The 20303-nt window shown below is 41.8% G+C and overlaps 1 protein-coding gene and 1 pseudogene across 2 annotated transcripts in view; one reads left to right on the top strand and one right to left on the bottom strand.

Annotated features, from left to right (window-relative positions):
* Positions 1-3574: 3574 nt before the first annotated feature.
* On the bottom strand, positions 3575-3703 carry LOC123391618 (annotated as a pseudogene).
* An 11606-nt stretch (positions 3704-15309) lies between these two features.
* The window catches only part of ISM1 (isthmin 1), a 72915-nt gene continuing 67921 nt past the window's right edge, over positions 15310-20303 (top strand). The window contains exon 1 of one of the 2 annotated variants that reach the window (XM_004754209.2): positions 15310-15525. In XM_004754209.2, coding sequence (XP_004754266.1) covers positions 15388-15525 — 138 coding nt within the window. In that variant the 5' untranslated portion in view covers positions 15310-15387. Of the gene's footprint in view, positions 15526-15585; positions 15751-20303 lie in introns of those variants that run through there. The other variant, XM_004754210.3, reaches the window with a different exon arrangement.

Genomic DNA, 20303 nt, shown 5'->3' on the forward strand with positions numbered 1-20303 from the left:
CACGATAGGGGAGGAGTTGTGCAGATGTGGCAAATTACAGATGTAGGATGTGTCTTCCAACTATACAATTTTATAAAGAATTTGTTCAAGTTTTGTGTGGATAAATGTGAAATGTGAACTTTAGACATAGATGATTTGGCTCATTTCCCTGGGAATTTTAGGAACCAGTTAGCTAATTCTGCAATAATGCTATAAGTCACCCTAAAGTCACAATCACCCTAAAACTCATTAGCTTAAAATGATAATCATTTATCCACCTGTCTGCAGAGGAGATGGGGTCAGATGACCTCATCTGGGCTCAGTTGGCCTTGGCCGAGGCTGTGGACTAGGTCCAGGTCTGCTCCGTACATCTCACATCTTCCTTAGAACTGTAGTTGCCCCAGGAGAGAAGCAAAACACATAAGAAGAAATGGTGTCTTGTAAGATGCAGCTTCAGAACTGACATCCCATTGCCTCTACCCACAGGCCCCAAACCAAGTCACATGTTTAAGCCTCATATCAGTGGGGCAGGAAAATACACTCCACTGAAGAAATGGAAAAAATAGTACAATCCACCACGGGTCCCCACAAAGATATACATAGGAGGAATGAGAGATCCTGGGGAGAAAAGAAGGGGAGGATGAGAATAAAATTCACAGCTTATTTGCATAATTTTACTCATTACCCAAATTTAGTCTGTTATCAGTTCCTCTGATCATGTAGTTTCTTACTGCAGTTAATCGAATGATAAATGCTGAACATATAGAGAGTCAAATTAGACCAAATATAATATGTCCCCTTCCTCTCCTTTCATAAGGTGCTAATAAACAGCTTCCTCAAGGTCTCTGGGAGCCTCAAGCCCTTTGCGGAGAAAAAAATATCCATTACCTGGTGATGTCTTCATGGGTCTGGACAGCACCCAGTAGGATCTCAAGATCAGCAAGCCAGTGTGGGGTTTTTTTCCCCTCATGTGGCATCTCTGTTAGAGAAAAGAACACCGCACAATGTGCCTTTGCAGCTCTTCCCATCAGATATTGGAGTCTATTTGTTCACACTCTGAATCTGTACCATCTTGTTACTTACTGTAGATAACAGAATACAGCAGAAATGATGCCATACAAGTTCCAAAGGCTGAGCTAGCCTTGGAATCTTCCATTCTTTCTCGGACCCTGTCAACATTAAAAGAACAAATTCCAGCAGGCTGGCTAAGTATGAGATACCACATGGAAGAGAGCTGTGTTACCCCTGCTGAGGCGACCGTGGAGGGACCAGTCCTCAGCCCACCGATGCATGAGAGCCGCCAGCTTACCAAAAACACCTCAACCAATTCATTGACTGTTGAGAAATAATAAATCGTTCTTTTAAGGCACTGAATTTGGAAGTTGTTAACAAGGCAGCAGTATTTACTGATACAGATGGACGGTAGTCAACCCAGTGTTTCCCCTTCCCCAATACCTGATGTTGGACTTGGTCATGGTGCCTTGTTTAATGGAATGTAAGTGGATGTAAGGGCCAGGACTTTCTTGTTCCTTTGGCTTGAGTCCTGGAATACAGGCGTAGGGAACAGACTTGAAACTGACTCAAGGGGCACGTGGGTGGCTCAGTTGGTTAAGCCTCTGCCTTGGGTTCAGGTTATGATCCCAGGTTCCTGGGATCGAGCCCCACATCAGGCTCCCTGCTTGGCAGGCAGTCTGCTTCTCCTCACCCACTCCTGGTCCCCCTGCTTGTGCTCTCTCTCTCTCTGTCAAATCAATAAAATCTTTAAAAAAGAAAAAAAAAAAAAAAAAGGAATGCACCTGTGTGGCTCAGCCAGTTAAGGCAGCCTGACCTGCCTTTGGCTCAGGTCATGATCTCAGTCCCACATTGGGCTCCCTGCTCAGCGGGGAGTCTGCCTCTCCCTCTGCTTGCTGCTCCCCCTGCTTGTACACACACACACACACACACACATACTCTCTCTCTCTCTCTCTCTCTCTCTCTGTCAAATAAATAAAATCAGAAAGAAAGGGAAGGAAGGAAGAAAGAAAGAAAGAGAGAGAGAAACTCACTCAAAACCAATACTCCATCCTGGATCAGCCATGATCAGTGAAACCACAGCTGACCTGCAGATTTGTCAGTGTAAATTAAAATATTTGTTACTAAGTTATTATACTCTAGGATACCTATGATCTTACTCTATGAAATAGCAACATCCTTGAAAACATAAAACAGTTGTTTATTAGTTATATACTAACTGGATAGTACTAGGAAATTTTACAAGACAAAGAATCCTATTTTGAATTCTTTTTGTAAAATGCAGTTCATGGAGCAACATCTTTAATTAAACTGACTTTTGAATTTAGATTTTGTGTTTTTTTAAAGTGTATTTATTGGTTTTTTAGTCATCTCTACACCCAGTGTGGGGCTTGAACTCATGATCCCAAGATCAAGAATTGCATGGTCTTCCAACTGAGACAGCGAGGTGCTCCTGAATTCAGATTTCTTATATTCAGTGCTGGATTAAATTGAGATTTACATGAAGTCTAAAGAAGGGTTCTAGTCCTAATTCCACCAACTGATTTATTAGTACTCTTTGGCAAATCTGAGCACTAGTAGCATTATCTGAAAAAAATGCTGTCCTTTGTCTAGCTTATGAGAGTGCTGTAATAGAAAAGAGATCCTAGGTTTTTACAAAATAATATGCTCTTTAGTTCAAAATAACATCTTTTTAGAGCATATAAGATTATACTGAGGAATTTATAAGAAATCTAGTCAAAACCTTTTCTAAGCTGTATCTACAGACTATTTTTTTATTCTTATTTTTACTGATTAGGGTAACTTACAGAGTGCACAAATATGAAACATACAGCTCAAGTAATTTTTACATATTAATGTCGTATGCAATTACCAGACCAAAATATCGACCACCTCCAGTATGCTGGTGTTCTCCTCATGCCCCATCCCTGTCTACACCCTGTCCAAGGCACGATTCTGACATCCCAGACCCTTGGATTTGTTGTACCTCTTCTTGAGTTTCATATGAATAGAATCATAGAGAACGTGCTCTTTGGTATCTATTTTTCCATTAAACATTATGTCTGTGAAAAGTTTCTCTATTGTTACATACAGCAGGCAGCCATCAGCTCTTTTCCATTGATGATTAATATTCCATTGTGTGCCTATTTCAAATACTGTTTACCCATTCTAAAACTGATAGACATTTGGATTGTTCCCAGCTGTGGACTATTAGGAATAAAGCTGCTATGAATATCCTCACACATATGTTTTTCTGTGATTCTATTGCATGTATCTCTCTTAGTGATATTTCAAGTAGTATTTCTGTGATATAAGTATTCAAGAATAGAGGTTGGCTGAGTGCATTCTGATAGAATCATACAAGATAATACACTGCGGTCATTAAAAGTTTTCTTTTAGATGAGTTTTAATGGACATATTAAACATGGTTTCAATTATGTCTCCAAACTATATAAAAGCATCTAAATAGGTATGTAGGCTATGTGTGTTTGCATGTACATATATATGTATGTGTTTGGTGTGTATAAACAGGAAAGAACTGTATCAGAAGGCAAACAGTGATTTTTAGGTGATAGAAGTGTATATAATTGATTTAGTGTATAGAAGTGTATATAATTGATTTTCCTTTTTTATAATTTTCCACATTTTCAATTAGCAATAATCGCGCCTCGGATAAACCTCATTGGCTACGATACTGCCACTGCGCAAAGCTATATAATTTTCCACATTTTCAACAGCGAAAATATATGACTCTTCAAATTACAAAAGTGCTTAATAAAAAATTGAAAGTAACAAATCTACTCATTAGTAAAATCTTAGAATATAAATCTTATATTACATTTTTTGCAATACTTTCAAAAAATTAATATATTTACTTAACCTAAATGATATATAAAATCTTACCCCTACCACTACTGCTAATGAGTTGGGATTGGTATGGTCAGGCCAAGCCAACATCCTCCTATGTGATTCTGCCTAGACTATCCCAAGAATCCAGCTTCTCATTAATATTATTATCTAATTGTACAATAACAAGGAAAAGCAACCATTCTAACACAAGAGAGAAAGAAGAGCAAAGAGAAGGCAATATCTTAGGGCTTCATTGATATACTAGAAGTACCAGATGAATCTTAATAAATAAATCATTATAAAGTACCTAGAAAATTAATATTATAATTTATCATGTTGTAATTGTGCATTATGTTGCAGAAATGAACTCTTTTATAATGACATATAGGTTTACTATGTTTCAAAATATGACCTAATATTTATTTACTATTCGACTTACAGTAAATATTTTTTATTTCAAATATTACCTTCTAAGAATGTAAATGTCTTATTCAGAAAGATCTTCATGACCTCAATTAAACCTACATTCTCATGTAATTTGGCACAAGAAATCATCTGAAAAATCTCAAGCAAAAAAGGAATCCGAGAAACAGAAAATCCTTCAGCTCCAAATATTTCCTTTTAAAATCTCTCTAGTCCAAGGGTTAGCAAATTACAGCCAGGCTGGTCTACTTTCTCTTTTTTTGTATGTTCCCTGAACTAAGAATGGTTTTTACATTTTTAAACAGGTATACTTTAAATAATTTTAAAAGTACATACGTTGGGGTGCCTGGGTGGCTCAGTGGGTTAAGCTGCTGCCTTCAGCTCAGGTCATGATCTCAGGTCCCTGGGATCGAGTCCAGCATCGGGCTCTCTGCTCAGCAGGGAGCCTGCTTCCTTCTCTCTCTTTCTCTCTCTGCCTGCCTCTCCATCTACTTGTGATCTCTCTCTGTCAAATAAATAAATAAAATCTTTTTTTTTAAAAAAGTATATATGTAATGTCCTTAATTTTTCTTCTTGTCCCACAAAGCTGAAAAATGTTTACTCTCTAACCCTTTATAGAAAAATGTATTGATACCTGCTCTTTCTAGCCCATCTGTGACACCATAAGTTTTTGTTTACATACTACTGAAAACAAGTGGTATTTTGGCAAAGATAATTCTATGTGAAAACAGCACTAAATCCTCAACATACCCATTTTGTTTTCCTTTTAAACTAGGAGTTCTCTATTTCCCAGCTGTTTTGCAGTTGGGTAGGGCCCGGAATGAGCTCTGGCCAATGGCTTTCTGAGGAAAGTTCCATATAAATTTTTTCTTTTCTCTTTTCACTGGATAAAGGTTCTAGAAAATGCATAGCCACTGAACAGAAGGTGTCTGACCCCCTTACTCAAAGGAAGTTTGCTCTTTAATACCAAAGTGTTGTGGTTTAAGTAAGCAATCACTTTTTTTGTGTTAAGTCACTGAACTTCAGGGAAGGCAATGTTTGTTATAGGAGCTGGTGTTACTTGCCCTGACTAATACATCTATAGGAAATTTTTCAATATTGTTGTGCCAGATATCACCATCGCATATTGTTTACAAACACACACATGCACACACACACACATGAAAGAGTGAGAACAGTTTATCCTTCAGGCTTTGTGAGTAATCAAAACATCCCTTTAAAGTATTATTTGATTGTCACATCCCCAACAAATAAAATCTTTATTCCCAAACACTACTTTCTGTTCATCACTCATGGATAAGACAACTACAGTTTCAGAACTAAGTTAGACACCAGGTAAATAAAGGAAAATCCCGACCTTTGTAAAATAACAGTCATCCCAAATTTGAGCTCCAGAAATATATAAACATCCAGAAATATATAATCCAGAAATATATAAACATATAAACATCCAGAAATATATAAACAAGCTCTTTCATGCTTATTCTTCCAAGGGGCTATTTCTCATCTAACTTTCATCATCCTGTTTAGAGTTTACCAAATGAGAATCTTCAGATTTCAGCTTAGACACATCTGGCTCACAAATGAGGCACCACACCCCCAAATATTGTGAAATCCTTGCCATAAGCCTTGGTGATGAGATCTTGTGTTTATTAGTAAAGATGTGAGAAGCAGTCGGTCTTAAAGCTGTTTTGCATGGAGACATCTCTGATGTGGCATCTTAAAGCTGTCAGTCTGCTCTTTCTCTGCTGAGGACCAGCTGTCTCATTCCTTTCTAAATGAAAATTTACCAGTTTTAACTTTCTTTCAGGTATAACTTCACCGGGGATTGTTGAAAAGATTATTTCCAAAACTCCTCAATTGTTTAAAAAAAAAGAGAGAGAGTATATTTCTAGCCTGTTGGGTTTTTCCTTCATATGACTGAGCTCTTTTTAACCTCTCTTTGCATTTGAAAAAAAATGTGACACAAAAATTAATGTATTTATTATCTTTAAATCACTGAAATCAGTTGTGAGTAATAAAAATGTATTTTGCTTTTGTCTTACACCAGGTCTGGCTTGCTACACCCCTCCCCCCAAAAGAGATTGAAGTGAAACGTTTACAAATGAATTGATAATGACTTCTGATAAGCCCAAACAAAAAAATAACTGATTCATACAAGAAAGTCACCCTCTAATATGTTCGCAGCCCACTGCCCGGTGGTGACTGGACAAGGCTGACAAACAACTTAGAACAAATGCCATAGGTTCCTGGGAGATCAGATAAATTTGTATATTTTCTCTCTTTCCACATTAAAAAAAATAGAACCCACCAACATATCCTCAGTCAAGAATTAATCTCACTTAACCTCACAAAACTGTTTCGAGATCTTTGCACCTTGGAAGAGATTCCCAAACAACTGGGCAAATGCACTTCATGGGCTTCATGGTCTTTATGGGCCCTGTGGTGTAATGTGCTAAGAACACACCATCCAGGTAAGTTTTCCTGCCCAAAGTGCATAATCTAAAATTAATTTTTGAAAACCAATCAGGCAAGTATAAACTGAAGGTCATTTGGTAAAGTCAATTGGCCTAGCCTTTTTAAATGTGTTAATGACCCGAAAGACCAAAAGAAAAGGGGACTGGGGACTGTTCAAGACAGATGTAAAGAGACATGACAATGGCAATGAAATGCAGTGAGCAATTCTCACCTGAATCCTGGATCAAAAAAAAAAAAAAAAAAAAAAAAAAAAAAAACGTATAAATGATATGGTAGGGACAGTAAGAAAATGTTGAATAAGGATTGCAAATTAGATAAGATGATTGTATCAGCGGTAAATGTCCTAAGCAAAATTATACTGTGATGATGTAGCAGAAAATCTCTTCATTTTTAGGAGATATATGCTGACATGTTTAGGGTGAAGGATTATGTCCGACAGCTTTTTCTATATTACAAAACTGCCACACAACAGCAACTATTTATTTAGCTCATTATTCTGTTTAGGCTGGGCTCAGATGCATGCTTCCTGTTATCTTCATTGGGTCCCCTTACGTGTGTGTACGATCAGTGACAGGTCAGTTACGTGGCTCTGCTTCTGGGGATATGCTGGGTGTTGGGTGGGGTGACTAGGACCCTTTCTCTTTTCCTCCAGCAGCCTAATCCTTTTTTTTTTCACATGACAGTGACAAAGCTCCAAGACAGACACCAAGAGAGAGGAAGCATATGAGTCTTCTTGAGGTCCAACCAGAGACCTAGCACAACACCTGTCACCACCCCTCCACCCCGTACTCCCCCCCCCCGCCACCCCCAGTAGCTGCTAGTTACTCAACGCCAATCACAGGGCCAGCATGGTGGAGGGAAGATGTCTCCACATTGTGATGGGAGAAGCTACAAAGTCGTATTGTGAAGGGCCTGGGTACAGTGAAGGAAAAACTGATCATCTGTGCAATTTACCACATGGATGTCTGGTGTTCATTCAATTATACATGTAAACTTTTCTAGACGTTTGAAATTTTTCAAAATAAAAAGTTGAGGAGAGGGATAGAAGATAGCACAAGAAGCCAGATCCCAAAGAAAATATGTTGTAAAATTCAATTTGTATTAATGTTTCAAAGGCAATTCAAATGTATGGTGATAAAAGTCAGAACACTGGTAACATTTGGGTAATCAGCCTCTGGGGTGTTGGTAATCGACTGTTTCTTGATCTGGGTAGTAATAATTCCCCTGAGCTATACACTTAGGATATGTACTCTCTTCTATGTGTATGTCATACTTTCATTTTTTAAAGTTTCCTTTGAAAAACAGAACATTGGTCTTAGGGCCATGGACCCTAATTCTGCCACCAAGTCTCTTTGCAGTATTGACAATGTCTACTTAATTCTCTGGACCTCAGTTTCCTCATCTAGAAAAGGAAGCTGGATACTGAATTCTAAGCTCCCCTTCCAACATCCAGACTCTGAGATTCAGCTCTGAATCACTCACTTCCTGCTCAGAAATTGTCAGAAGTTTAAATATATATATATTTAAAAATATATTTAAATATATTTATATTATTTATTTATATTATTTATTTTTTATTTATTTAATATATACTTATTTAATTTATATATATTTAAATATATAATATATGTGTTTAATATATATTATATGTAATATAATATATGTAATATATGTATGATATATGTAATATAATATATATTAAATTTATATATAATTTATAATAGATATTAATAAATTATATATCAATTTAATATATATTATAAGTATATAAGTATATACTTATAAGTATAATATAATGATTTAATATATATTAAATAAATATTTATTTATAAATATTATTTATATAAATAATAATAAATCATCATATTTATATAAATAATGTTTATAAATATTTATTTAATATATATTAAATTATTAAATATATTATATTATATATTATAAATAAATAATATATTGTATATAATATATGTTAAATATTATTTAACTTATATATAATATATATTATATAAATTTAATATACATTTATTTAAATAAACATTTATTTAATATATATTAAATTATTAAATATATTATTATATATGATATTATATAACATATAATGTATATATTAAATATAAATATTAAATACACACACACACACACACACCCCTCCTTATAATACTGAAGCCCTTTTCTCTTCCAGGTATAACATGTCCCTGAGATTTTATTTTGCCTCCCAGAATTTGCACAGAAATAATTATAGCAAAGCAAAGGCAATAAATGGGTCTTTTAAAAACACAGATGAGAGCTACAAGGGCTCACTATTTTGCGGAAGATGTCATACTTTAGTAGCACACTAGGAATGCAATAAAGGACTGACCCTGCCACATAAGGAAGAACCATCATAAACCTTTTCAAAAAGCCAATCCAATCTCCCCACTGCTTTAGCTCATGCCTGGGAAGGACAGCCCTCACTCGGGAATGCAGTTTCTGGGCTTCCTCAAAAGGTCATGCACTCAGTAGTCTCAGGTTCTTTGTACATTTAGGGGCTCTTGGGGTGAAGTAGAGAGCGCCACAAGAATACCCTCAGTCTTGACATGTTTTGCGTGCTTGTGTGTGTGTTGGAGCATCAGGAAGCAGAATGTTGCCAGAGGTCCAGGTGTCCCATAAGCCTAGCTGTTGCTTCAGGGAGTGGAGGCCCTGGGGGTCCCTCTGAGCCTCTGAGGGTGGTGATTTTCTCACTTTTGAGCACTGTGACCCCCTCATAGTTCAAAGGACTCTAATGGAACAACACTTTGCACTTTTCGTTTGTTTGTGTTTCCTTGAGAGCTTAGGGTTTACCTCAGAGCCTTTCAGCTAGTTACAAATTTCAGCAGTTTTCTAAAAGCTACATCCATTGAACAAATATTTATGGAGCATCTGTGATGTAAATTGGGAAGTGAGTGACACAGAGAAGCTCTCTGCTCTTATGGACATAATATGCTGTCCTTCATCTAGGAGAGAGAGAGACCTGGGACTATTCACCCTGCCCTGCTGTGGAAGTGATCGTTGAACTTCGCAACATCCCTAGAGCAGCCATTCTCAGCTCCAAATTACAGATGAGGGAAACTGAGACTCAGGGAAGTATAATAACTTGCCCAAGAGGTTACACGGCTAGAAGAATCCATCTGCCCCCACCTTGCTGTGATTCCTTCATCAACAGCACCTGAGAGGAGGTGGTGCGATGTTCCAATCTCTCATAACAGGGATTGGCAAACCAAGTCATGTGGTCCAGCTGTCTGTTGTGTGCACCAAGTTTCACGAAAACACAGCGACACCCATTTGTTCATGGACTTTCTTTGGCTGCTCTCCTACTACAACAGGAGGTTTGAGTAGTTGCAACAGAAATCGTATAGCCTACAAAGTTTGTTATCTAGCCCTTGAAAGGAATGATTTTCCCCCACCCCTTTATTAGTGAAGATAGTAAAAACTCCTGTAACAAATCCCCATATTTTAGTGGTTTAACACATTTTTTCAATTTTATTTTTCAGTCACATAAAAGCCTAGCCAGGGTGTTCTGGGCATAGTCAGGGGTGGGGTAAGGGCTCTGCTCCAGGGATCCAGGCTGATCATTATTCTAAGATCATCCTGGGCAGACACATTCAGCCAGCAGGCCAGGAAAAAGAGACAGGATCTTGCATAGGAGACTTCTATGGGCTAAACATGGAAGAAGCTCACACATCACTTCCACATTCTATTGGCCAGAATTCAGTCATGTGACTGAATCTGAGTCCAGAGGATAGTGGGAAATGTAGTCTACTGGTATATTTGAAAAGAAACAATTTTGGTAAACACCTAATAGCTTCCACTGCAATCCCTAAATGCTAATCATTCTTACACCCAGTAAGTCTCTGGTTTTGACTTCTCTCAGTATGCATGTGCTTCATTTCTTTTTAAGTGAGCCCTTACATTTCTGAGCTACAAACTGAAAGATGTAAAGTGCCAGTGAAATGATACGGTGTCATGGATTTGCTTCAGAATAATCTGAGAGGGACGAAGTACATGAAAATATAAAATGAAATAAGATTGGCCATGAGTTTTGTTGAAGTGGGGTTCTGGGTATGCAAGGATTCATTGTATTATTCTCTTTACTCTTGTATATATTTAAGTTTTTCCCTAAGAAAAACATTATTTTTAAGATTACTAATACAAGAGGCGCCTGGGTGGCTCAATCGTTAAGTGTCTGCCTTCGGCTCCGGTCATGATCCCAGGGTCCTGGGATCGAGCCCCAAATTGGGTTCCCTGCTCTGTGGGAAGCCTGCTTCTCCCTCTCCCACACCCCCCAGCTTGTGTTCCCTCTCTCGCTGTCTCTCTCTCTCTCTCTGTCAAATAAATAAATAGCTCTTTTTAAAAAAATTACTAATACATTTCTTTACTGTCTTGCAACAGTTTTCAGTAAGGAAAAAAAAAAAAGGAACAACAATAAAATCCTGTCACAATAAACCACAAGATTCTCTTCAACAATATTTGCAAGGTGTTCTGGCTTGTTGTTGATTTCTCTTATTTTCTCCAAATATTCCAGTCAAATAAGCTTGTCTGCAAAAGAAACAGACCAAGAATACAAGATGAAATCTATGAGAAAGTAGTACAATCAAAAGACAGAAGAGTTCATATTTATAGGTCAGCCGCCTATAGTAGGAATACTTTAAGGAGAGTGAACTTATTAAGTAAAGTCTATATAAAGACCACATTTATTACAGTCATTAAACAAACACTGGTGGAGCAACTACTCCATGCAAAGCATTATGCTCAGGTCTGGAAATATAATGATCATGAGACAGATGTCCCTGTCTTGCAGCTAATATAAGTTGCTATAGCAAACATCCCTAAGTCACAATGGTTTTGAACAACAAAGTTTTACTTCTCATTATGCACAGTTAAATGCAGACACCTTTGGTCCCATACCTCCCTTTTGAACAGTAACTCAGAGATTTGGGCTCCTTCCACCTAGAGTCCTTTTTTTATGTAGAAAGGAAAAATAGAGTGTGTATAGACATTCTAGGGCCAGACCTGGAAATACCAGAGCTCTTCACAGCCCACCTGGACCCAATGTCGCTTGAACATGTTCTCTGTGAACCCAGAAAGAGAACTGTATGCTGGAAGTGGGGAGGGGACATGTGCTCTGAAATGTTCTACTAAAGATGGTGATCCAGGTCTGGTGAGAAAGCAGATATGCAAACAGACACATTCTACTAGGGCAAAGTAGATCGATAATAAAGGTATGGGGTATCTTGGTCGGTTAAGCAGCCAACTCCTGATTTTGGCTCAGGTCATGATCTCAGGGTTGTGAGATGAGGCCACGAGTTGGGCTCTTGTTCAGCGCAGTCTGCTTCAGATTCTCTCTCCCTCTCCATCTGTCCTTCCCCCCACTCACACTCTCTTTCTCTCTCTCAAATAAAGAAAATCTATTATAATAGTAATAATAATAATAACAACAAGATATGAATAAATTGTTCTCTGAAAAAGGAGGTAGGATTTTTAAAAACTTTCATTAGCAATTGGTCCAATTCCATAAAAGTGCTTGCAACCAAATTTGTTTTGGCTATTAAATTTCTAATTCCTTTTCCACAAAAATTATAATCCAGTTTTCCCTAACCCCTAAAATGCAGCCTGGCTTGGCAACTTTAGTCACAGAGTATGGACTTTCATCAATACTGATTATGTGCCATTACTAGAACATAAACTCACCTGGAATTTGGATCTCACAGCGTGAAAGGATTTTAATAGGATTCATTCATACATTTGTTCAACATTTTATAAAGACTTCTGTCCCCAAAATTCAATTTACAATTTTTACAACATTTCACAAAGGCTTTGATCTCCAACTCGCCCTTTACAAATTTACAAGAATGTACACTCACTGCAAGGATTTCTTTCCAGAATTTTTTTTAAAGTTATTTTTCCTTAGGATCCAAAAATGTTAATTTTAGACGAGAGGAGAGGCAATTGAGGCTCACATGTGGGGACTGTATGTGATGGAAATACAGGACACAGCAGCCTGGATTCTAATTTAGACCAGCCTGCCTCAGGCAATAGGAAAGTCATTTGTCCCTGTGCACCCACATCATATAATATGGCACAACTGGGGTTTAGAGCCAGGCTTAAACTCTCTTTGCCTTCAGGATTCTAGTTTGCCATCTTAATTTATATATTTCATCATTGTGCTGATTCTCCCGCCCTCCACCCCTTTCCAAGTGACTCTAATTAGAAAACACACAGGAGGATCCTTGTGGGGTCTGAAAACTGCTGGGATCCCCTCTTTGATCTCCCATCTGAACTGCGGACGGTCTATTGTTTCAAATTCTCCCCCAGCGCTCTGGCTGACAATTATTTGACATTTCAGAGCCCAGAGATTTCAATGAGATGCCTGACGGGACTGGTCGCCTAAAAATCCAAAGCAAGCACTCCCTCCAAACATCTCCCCTTTCTCCCCCTGCAACCCTTCCCCAAAGTACAGAAAAGGGAAAGATACCGAGTGCTTTATAAACAGCTGCCAATTCATTAATAAAATGTTAGGGCTGGTTAGAATTTTGAAAATGCTCACAGCATCTCCTAAGCGGCAACTAGCCTCAGCCCTTCCTTTCCCGGACACAGATTAAAACGCAACCATTACACCACTGCTATTTAAATTCTGCAAAATGTCACGGTGACCTGAGGAACTTTTTGGACTGATGAAGGGTTTCTTGTCTTAATTTGGGTAAGACTCCGCTGACGTGCCTTGCGTAAAGATGTGAAGTCGGAAGGTAGTTGACTTTAGAATCTTAAGTTTGTAGGGCGGAGAGAAAGGCGTGCGGGCGAAAAAGGTTTATTTAATTTTGGTCACCTAAGCTAGACTCGGGAGGATCAGCCCCAGGGAACCGGAGCCTCAGAAGCGAGGTAGGTTTGGAATTTGCAAAACGTACGTGTGCGAACGCCTAGGCGGAGGGCTCCACACACTGGGAGGGACCGGCTGGGCGGGCACAGGGAAGGAGGGAAGGAGGAAACCCGGTAGGAGGGGGGGGAAGCGGGATATAAAAGGCCCCAGCCGTGCATTGCGCTCACCACTCTGAGCCACTCGGGAAGGCGGGAGCCAGATCCTGATCGAAAGGGAGGGAAAAGCGCGCTGCCACTGCGGTTATCCGAGCCTGCCACCGGACCCACTTCGATCTCGCATCCGAGGCTAGGACTCCGCGCCCTCTGCTCAACCCTGGAGCCCTTGCACTCGCCCAAGGCCCCCAGCAAGGCATGAACGGCGCGCGGGAGCCCGAGGCTGCAGCGCGGTCATGAGGCGGTGGCCCGGGAGCTGCGGCTGTGCGACGGCAGCCCCTAGGTCCCCTCCGGGAGCAGCGCCTCCGGGATGAGCCCCTCGACGCGTGACTGCCTGAGCTGAGATTGACCCCTAGTGCCCCAACTACGTCCTGCGCGCCTGAGCCGCGCGTTCCTGGCTCCAGAAGCTTCCAGCCGAGCCACCTGCGCGCTCGACCGGACCCACACCCACGTCTCACTTCCCAAGCTCTACCCGGCGCCGCGGGCGCGTGAAGAGCTGCTCAGGGAGTTGCGGCCCCCAGTCCAGGACCAAGTGTCAAGACCCTTCTGGAACGACACTTTATTATTCCCCTCGTACACACGCACGGCAGTTTCTCGGCAAGGGGCGCACAGTGGCAGACACCTGGCTTGTCCTTCACCCTCTCGGTTCTCCATCACCACAACTCCTAACTCCACTTTGTCAATAAAGATTTCCAAACTCGCCCAGGCACCCCACCCACCCACAGCCCCGAGCCTCAGTACGCACAAGGTCTGCCCTCGCCCGCTACAGCGACCTCGGCAGCAGTGCGCGCACTTGGCGCAGCCCGGCAGGCGGACGCCGACCCCGGAGGGGCACCCGGGTCACCTCCAAACAGTGACAGCCCCTGTGCACGCGGGGCCCCCATCTGGAGTCGGCTCACCCTAGGACTCGGCGGCTGGGCGGCGTGGCCCGCGGCCCGAAGGAGCGCGGGGAGGAGGGGAGGTGGCTCGTCGGGTGAGTGGCTCCGGGCGGCAAGGGCGGGGGAGCCAAGCGTGGAGGTAACTCCGGGCCGCCACTGAAGCCCTCCTCCTCATTCTCCTCCTCCTCCTCCTTCTCCTCCTCCTCCTCCTCCCCGCGCTCCTCTGGCGGCCGCTCCCGCTCCAGCTGCGGCGCCGCGGCCACATCTGGGGCGCCCATGTGCGCTCGGGGGCTCGGCTGCGCCCGCCCCGCCGCCGCCCCCGCCGCCCCCGCTGCCCCCTGCTCGCAGGGTGGTCCCCGGCCCAGCCCGGGTCCCGGGCTGCCCCCCGTCCCCGCCGCCGCCGTCGCCGTCGCCGCCGCCACCGGGGAGCGCCGGGGTTTGCTCCGCAGCCGGCTTGGACGCCCCCGGCCCCGCGGTGGCTCCGCCGTGGTGCGGCGGCGGCGGCGGCGGCGGCGGCGGCGGTGGCGGTGGCTCCTGCTCCCCCGGCCCGGCGCGCCCCGCTGAGCCTAGCGCCAGCCCCGCGGGCCCGGGGAGCGGGGCCCCGGCAGGGGCCGAGGCGGGAGCCGCGCTGCCGGGCTCCCGGGCTCCAACTCCTCCTCCCCCGGCGCCGCCGCCGCCGCCGCCGCCCGCCGCGCCGGGTCCTAAAGCCGCGCGTCTTAAGAGGATGGTGCGCCTGGCAGCGGAGCTGCTGCTGCTGCTGGGGCTGCTGCTGCTCACGCTGCACATCACTGTGCTGCGCGGTTCGGGAGCCGCTGACGGGCCGGACGCGGCCGCGGGCAACGCCAGCCGGACCCAGCTGCAGGTGAGTGCGCCGCCAGAGAGGGGCGCGCGTGGCTGCGGGGCCCAGGGTGGCGGGGTGCTGAGTTAGCACCCGCTGCATGCGTGGAGGCGGGTCCCCCGCCTCACCAAAGAGCAAATGTTTGGGCAGCAGCCGGGCGGGGGCAACCTGTCTCAGGCAGAGGCAGAGCGGGGGTAAGTGCCTGGAGGCTGAACCCTGCGTCGAGGTCTGGCAGACGCTCTCCTTCAGGTCTGTCACAGGTCGGGTACCTGGGGGGCGAGGCTTGGGATGCGCAGAGGAGGTGTGGAGTGTGTGTGTGTTGGCGTTAGGGGGCTGCCAGTCTCTGGTTGCCCTTTAGAGGCTGATTAATGTTACTCTGGGGGAGAGGGGACGACAGGGTTGGAGAGGCTTAACTAAGGGTAATATCCCCAACGTAGGTTTGAGAGGAAGAACCTCAGTGAGTCCGCCCTTTGGGAAAGTAACGCCAAAGATCAGGAACTAATTTCCCGAGGAGAATGGCCAGACACCCTCTGTCTGCCCAGGCAGTCCACGTGCCTCCCGTGTACGTCCCCAGCCTTTCAGAGGGCGCGGAGTCAAGCCACCTGTCGTGCTTGGGGCCGGGTCACCTGGGGCTTTCAGATGTCTAGTAAAGCCTTCCAGCGTTCTGCTCCTGTTGAGGGTCGCTTTAGGAACGGGATTCTGATGATCCGTTCAGCTCCAAGGAAGGGCGACGGTGGAGGAGGTGGGGGTCGCCTTTAGGGAGGGGAGAAGGGGCTTCAGACACAAGGTCAATTATCGCTTCCGAATGAAGGATTGCTCAGGTAGGAATTTCCTGCCGCTGTCTTGGAAGACGCTTTTCCTTGAGTCTAAGGGTGTTAGCAGTTGTCAACTTGGGACATGGGTAGAAATCAAAAAGGATTTTCCCAAGAAGCAGTGGGAATTTTCTGACTCCTAAAATCTCTTCCTCAAACCAGCCTCTCCAAAACTCTTTACTCTGCAATGTCCAGATAAGTATTATTCATTGTTCCCAAGGGCTTTACAATCATTGCCCCAACTAATTCCTTTTTTTTTACGTTTTGTGTAATTTTTGTGAAGAGTTCTGTTAAAGAGAGAATTCACTTAAATAGTTCCATAGTGCTTACTGTGTGCCACTGCATTAAGCGCTTTATAGAATTTCAATGATTTAATGAAGTTCTATCCTGTAAATATGCCCCCTTTGCAGATGCAAAAACTGAGGCACAAAAGAGATTAGGAAATTTGCCAACATTCATACACTCCAAATTCTTGATTAAATTATACCAAGTTTTCTCTCTGCCAGGGTGTCATAGACTAAAGCAAGGTGATCCTTGCACGCAAATGCCAAACCAGGAGTGGAAAAGCATACACCCCAGAGCTTGCAGTTCTTTTAAAAATTGGGGACATTTCTGAAAATGTCAATTCCCATGGGCCAACAGGAACAATGACAGGCTGATAGGATTCCTCTGGGGAAACTGAAGAGAAGAGATGCCCATTCTTTAGACTATGGTACATCTAGCAGTCTAACACTGTAGACATCATTCTTAATATTTTCAAGATTTCTGGAAGTCATATTTTATACATGATGCTTTCTTTCCTCATGGGCTCATGAAAAGCTGTAAAAATGGTGTTCTATGGAAAAGTAAATTTGGCAGATTTCTTTATGAGGTGTTTGCTATCATTAGAATAACCTGGGGTTGGCCTTTTCTGCCTGAACAGTAAGGTAATGAAAGAAGCAGCTGGTGGAAGTGGCAACTGCAAAGGGGAAGTGGATTAAATTCTCAAAAGGGCCTTTGGCTGAAGAACTTCCCCAAGAGGGCAAAAGAAATGGGGGATCTAGAAGGAGTAATGGTCCTAGGAATATCTTGGGTCCCAAGGAGCTGCTAATCCCCCGTTTCAGCTTATCTTGTAATAGTGTTTGGTTATTTGGTCTACTCTATGCACTGATCCAGGCAGAATGATGAGTTTAACAGTTTGGTTCATAACTTTATTCTCTTTTGTAATTTGTTATTATAAAAGTTTTATATTCTTCCTGACTAAAGTTATTTCTTTGGCTCTCTAAAGATATTACGATTCAAATGGAGAAAGAGAGTATGTTCCACCAAGTGAGAAGGTCTGCAAAAGACATTTATTAGTATGTTGTTTTCAGCCCTGGAAATGTAATTCACTACTAGCAGGTGCATTTAAAAACAAAACTGGGGACACTATATTCTTCCTGTTTATTGGGCATTTTTAACCCATATTAAGTCCCATTTGAGTTTGTTGGCTCTGGGATATTTTATTTAATTTTTATTTTATTTTATTTTGGCTCTGTGATATTTTGAGTTGCTAAACTCATTTTTTGTAGCCTGGAAGTTAACCAATCCTTATACTACCTTATTTATTTGTTATTACCGCTTAAAATATTCTAAAATACAAGGTTGCAGTTAGAAATGCACAATGGTTGGTTTATTTACCCAACAGTAGGGTATTTGGGATCTTTTAAAAGAGATACTCCCTTATTTAAGATCTGGTGGTTTGGACATATCAAGGACACCCAATAAAATAGTAGTAAGAATAACAACAATAATAGCTAAGATTTCTCAAGTGTCTTTTATGTGTCAGGCACTGTTCTTAACACTTTACGTATATCAACAAAAGTCTTGTGAATCAGGCACTATCGCTATCCCAGATTCAAATGAAAACATTGATGTTAGGTAACTTGTCCAGGGGTGCACAGCTAGAAGCTGCTTAATTTGTTTTTGTTACTTTATAGTGAAAAATCTTTGAAGATATTTGTATTCCAAGTTCTTAGCAAAGTCGTCATGCTGGCTGTAAGACAGAGAAGGTCTTTTAACAATTTAAATTTTCAAACACATCTTGACAGTCTTATTGTGTTAAATAGGAATATACATATTTATATATATATACACATACATTGATAACATTATATATACATACTCACACATATATATAAACATGATCTAACACGATCTGGGGGGTAGTTTCAACATACTAGAGGATACATTCTTTTTTTTAGCTCTGTGACTATCCCCATACTGTAGGTACGTTGTTAGGAGGTGGCAGTAAAATGCTTTGAGCATGCCATAATGTGGCTCATGAAAACAATGTCAGTCTGCGTACTGCTTTCAGTATTTTAAAATATCTTATAAGAAATTGTCCAGTTGTCTGCAACAGCTGCATAAAAATGCACAAAAAACTTTAACTTTTTTCACTTTTGAATAAAATCTTATCTCCATTGAAATGAGTGTGTCATGTTAATCAGAAACTCAGATTAGTTCTTTCATGTCTTTAATTGATAATAGTAATAAAACAATTACATATAATGAAAGCAGTCTGGAAGATAGAGCATTCTAAAATATAGAATCCACAACAATAATAATTATTACTATAATATAATAATAATTATAATATAATAAAATAAAATAAAATAATAATATAATATTATTATTATACCTCTTTTATGGCTGCCTCTCTACTAATCTCAGTCAAATTTAAAACCATGAATTTCTGCCAATTTTAAATAATAAAGCTAGAATTTGTTAAGACAGTGAGATAGAAGCAAGTATTATAAACCACAAAATTGATATTTTTATGATATCATAATGGCAAACCAAGCTCTGAAATGTAATTCAATGTCTTTGTTCTCTGCATCCTAACTACCATCTTTAAGAGCTTTCTTCCTTTATCCCTCTACTTGCCTTCAATAAAACAGCTTAGCTTCTCACTGCTTTTTTTTTTTTTTAAAGATTTTATTTATTTATTTGACAGAGATCACAAGTAGGCAGAGAGGCAGGCAGAGAGAGGGAGAGAAGCAGGCTCCCTGCTTCCCTGGGATCAGGGCCCGAGCCAAAGTCAGAGGCTTTTAACCCTCTGAGGCACCAGGCATCCCTATACTCACTGCTTCTGATGCAAGAGGTCACCTGAGCTATTTATAGCAGTAGAAGCAAAAGGCACATTTATTTGTACTTAATACAAGTAAGTTTCCTTGCAATGGTTCTGTGGGATTGACAGTTTTTCTATAGCCTTTTCATAGGTGAGGAAATTGAGGCCTGGAGAGATTTGTGTAACTTGCCCAAGGCCATGCAGCTGTGGTGAACAGGGCCAGGATTCAGACGCAGGCAGGTGGATTGTGGAGCCCACGTTCCTTTTCCAGTTCCTCAGCAGGACTCCCAGCTCTGATTCAGGTCAACAAGCATTGTCTTTCTTGTTTTGTGACTTGCCTGCCCATATTCCAACCAGGGTATTTGCTCTTATCCCTGGAATTCTTTATAAACTATGGATGACTGTCCCACTTAGCTATTATACATAACAAACCACCCCAATGTTTAGTGGCTAAAAACGAGCATTATTTTCATCGGTTTGTGTGTCAGCAACTTGCTCTGGGCTCAGCAGGGTAGTTCTACTGAACTTACCCAGAATTATAGCTGTGGCTGTAGCCTTGTGTTGGCTTGACATGAGCTTGATAGTCCAAGATGATGTCACTCATATGTCTGATGGTTGATGCTGGCTGTCACCTAGGCTCTCTCTCAGGTCTTTCATCTTCAAGGAAGCTAGCTTTCATGGCTTTACATGGTGGCCACAAGAGAGTAAAAGCAGAAATTACAAGACCTCTTGATGAACTTGTACAACTTCATCTACATTCTGTTGGCCAAACAAATCAATGGGTTAGTTCAGAGTCTAGGGGACGGGAAATAGACTCTTCTTAACTGGAAGACCAACAAAATAACATTGTAAAGGAGCACGTGTATGGGGCTGGGAGGAATTATTGTGGCCATCTTTTGCAA

This window comes from Mustela putorius, unplaced genomic scaffold (genome assembly GCF_011764305.1).
Source record: "Mustela putorius furo isolate JIRA1106 unplaced genomic scaffold, ASM1176430v1.1 tig00000253_pilon_pilon_pilon, whole genome shotgun sequence".
NCBI lineage: Eukaryota > Metazoa > Chordata > Mammalia > Carnivora > Mustelidae > Mustela > Mustela putorius.